The sequence below is a fragment of the Octopus bimaculoides genome, chromosome 4, assembly GCF_001194135.2.
Source record: "Octopus bimaculoides isolate UCB-OBI-ISO-001 chromosome 4, ASM119413v2, whole genome shotgun sequence".
NCBI classification, from domain to species: domain Eukaryota; kingdom Metazoa; phylum Mollusca; class Cephalopoda; order Octopoda; family Octopodidae; genus Octopus; species Octopus bimaculoides.
In genome coordinates, this window is record NC_068984.1 from 121929169 (window position 1) to 121931552 (window position 2384).

A 2384-nucleotide genomic window follows, 5' to 3' on the forward strand; every position below is an offset into this window, starting at 1 on the left:
CTATGTCTTTGCAAGCACATGGTTTCAGGTTCAGTCCTACTGCACAGTACTTTGGACAAAGTGTCTTTTACTGTAACCCTGAGTCAACCAATGTTTTATTGATGAATTCGACATGGAAACTATGCAGAAGCCTGTGTGTGTGTGTGTGTGTATGTGTGTTTGTGTGTGTATGTGCGTGTGTGTGTGTGAATATGTGTCTTTGTGTTTGAGCCCCACTACTGCCCGACACCTAGTATTGGTTTGTTTATGTACCCATAACTTAGTGGTTCACTGAAAGAGATTGATAGAATAAGTAACAGGCTTTAAAATAAATACTAGGTGGTGGGGTGATTTATTTTACTAAACTCTTCAAGATGGTTGAAACAAGTAAAAGACAGAAATGGTAACTTGCTCCTACACCACCTTAGCCCCTTCATTCAACCTTTCTTTATTTCATGGAGAAAAGAGAAAAAAAAGGTGTGAATGGTCCTTCATGATCCTCTCACGGATGACCGTGTGTGCGTGAGAGAGAAAAAGACACAGAAAGAGGGAGAGGGAGATTTTACTCCAGTATTAAACTGGTCCTTTATCTTATCAACCCCTGGAAAACAAAGTTGACTTTGGCAAAATTCAAATTCAAAATGCAAAGAGCTGGAACAATTACAAGTTGAATGTTCTAATGATTCTGCCATTATGATATGGTAGTTATAGAATATGTTAAAACTTGATAATACTGTGAGCAAATGAGATCAGATATTGTAATATCCAGTTTGGGACAGAAAATAAAAGACCACTGATTAGATTTGAACATTGTACCTACAGCATCCTAAGTTAGAGACACATTTTGTGTTCTCTCAGTGAGCCGGTTCTTTTTTCTGACACAAACTAATGCTTGCAATGTCTAATATTATTGACAGTAACATTCTTTTAAGCAGCTGTTGATGCTGTTTTTAGTCCGAAGTCAATTCTGACATTGTAGATCATGGTCATAAGTTTGTTTTAATCAGGGCTGATCTACATGCGCACACTTGCACACACACAAACAACAACAACAACAACAAAAGAGAATGTAACTTTCTAATACTACTCACCATTACAAGTTGTGAAATCGCTGTCTCTGGCCTTCAATGAGCAGAGAAAACTATTTGAGACGATCATGGGCGTATAAGCCAAGTCTACACCATATTTTCGAGTCAAAAGTCGAAATGGTAACCTGAAGTGGAGATATAAACAAATATACATATATATATATATAGATATTATTATCATCATTGTCATTTAACGTCCATCTTAAATGCGGGAATGGATTGGGCAGTTTCATAAAGACAGACGAAATTCCACAAAGCATTTTGTCCAGCATGCTAACAATTCTCTCAGCTTGCCACCTTTAATGGTTTTAAATGTTAACACAAGGCCAGCAATTTTAAAGGAAGGATTAAGTCAATATCATGCATGGACCCAGTGCTTGACCAGTACTTATTTTATCAACCCCACAAGGATGAAAAGTAAATTCAATCTTGGTGGCATCTGAACTCAGAATGAGAAGCCAGAAGATGAAAACCACTGAAAACTTTGCAGGATGCAGAGGAGCTGTTATGGGTTGCCAGCGATGAAGAGCACAAGTGGACCTGGTTGGCTCTACACATGATGATGCCTCTGGGATCACTAACTTGGAATGACCCCATTACATCAAGCAAGAGCACGAAGCCAAGCCAAAGCCATTTTGCTGGGTGCAGTAATAATTCTGCCAGCTTGCTACCTTCCAATAATAATAATAATAATCCTTTCTAATATAGACACAAGGCATGAAATTTTGGGGAGAGGGCTAGTTAATTACATCAGCCACAGTGCTCAACTGGTACTTATTTCATGAGCTCCAGGATACTGAATGGCAACATCAACCTTCATGGAAGTTGAACTCAGAATGTTAAGACAAACATCATCATCATCATCATCATAATAATAATAATAATGATAATAATAATAATAATAATAATAATAATAATAATAATAATAATAATAATAATAATAATAATGATAATAATAGTAGTAGTAATTCAATAGTCTCTGTAGTTCATTGAATTACAGGGACTATAGAAAGTGTGGGTAAAATGTATCCCAGTAGTTATAGGTGCATTAGGAACTGTTACCAAAGATCTGAACAGCTGGATAAAGGAAACAGGCATTAAACCTAGTTTAGTACAGCTCCAGAAAACAGTGTTATTGGGGACAGCTAGGATACTTAGAAAGGTTCTTGGCATCTAAGGTTACTTGTTAGAAAATTTTCTTTTCCAACAATCTAATCTGTTGTGCATATAATAATAATAATAATAATAATAATAATAATAATAATAATAATAATAATAATAATAATAATAATAATAATAATAATAATAATAATAATA

General features: G+C 35.3%; 1 protein-coding gene across 5 annotated transcripts in view; it reads right to left on the reverse strand.

The window, feature by feature from the left end:
- LOC106880305 (tRNA-dihydrouridine(20a/20b) synthase [NAD(P)+]-like) overlaps positions 1 to 2384 on the reverse strand; it is a 233774-nt gene that overhangs the window by 27505 nt on the left and 203885 nt on the right. For all 5 annotated transcript variants that reach the window (XM_014930182.2, XM_052967409.1, XM_052967408.1 and 2 more), the window contains one exon: positions 1071 to 1192. In XM_014930182.2, coding sequence (XP_014785668.1) covers positions 1071 to 1192 — 122 coding nt within the window. The remainder of the gene's footprint in view (positions 1 to 1070; positions 1193 to 2384) is intronic.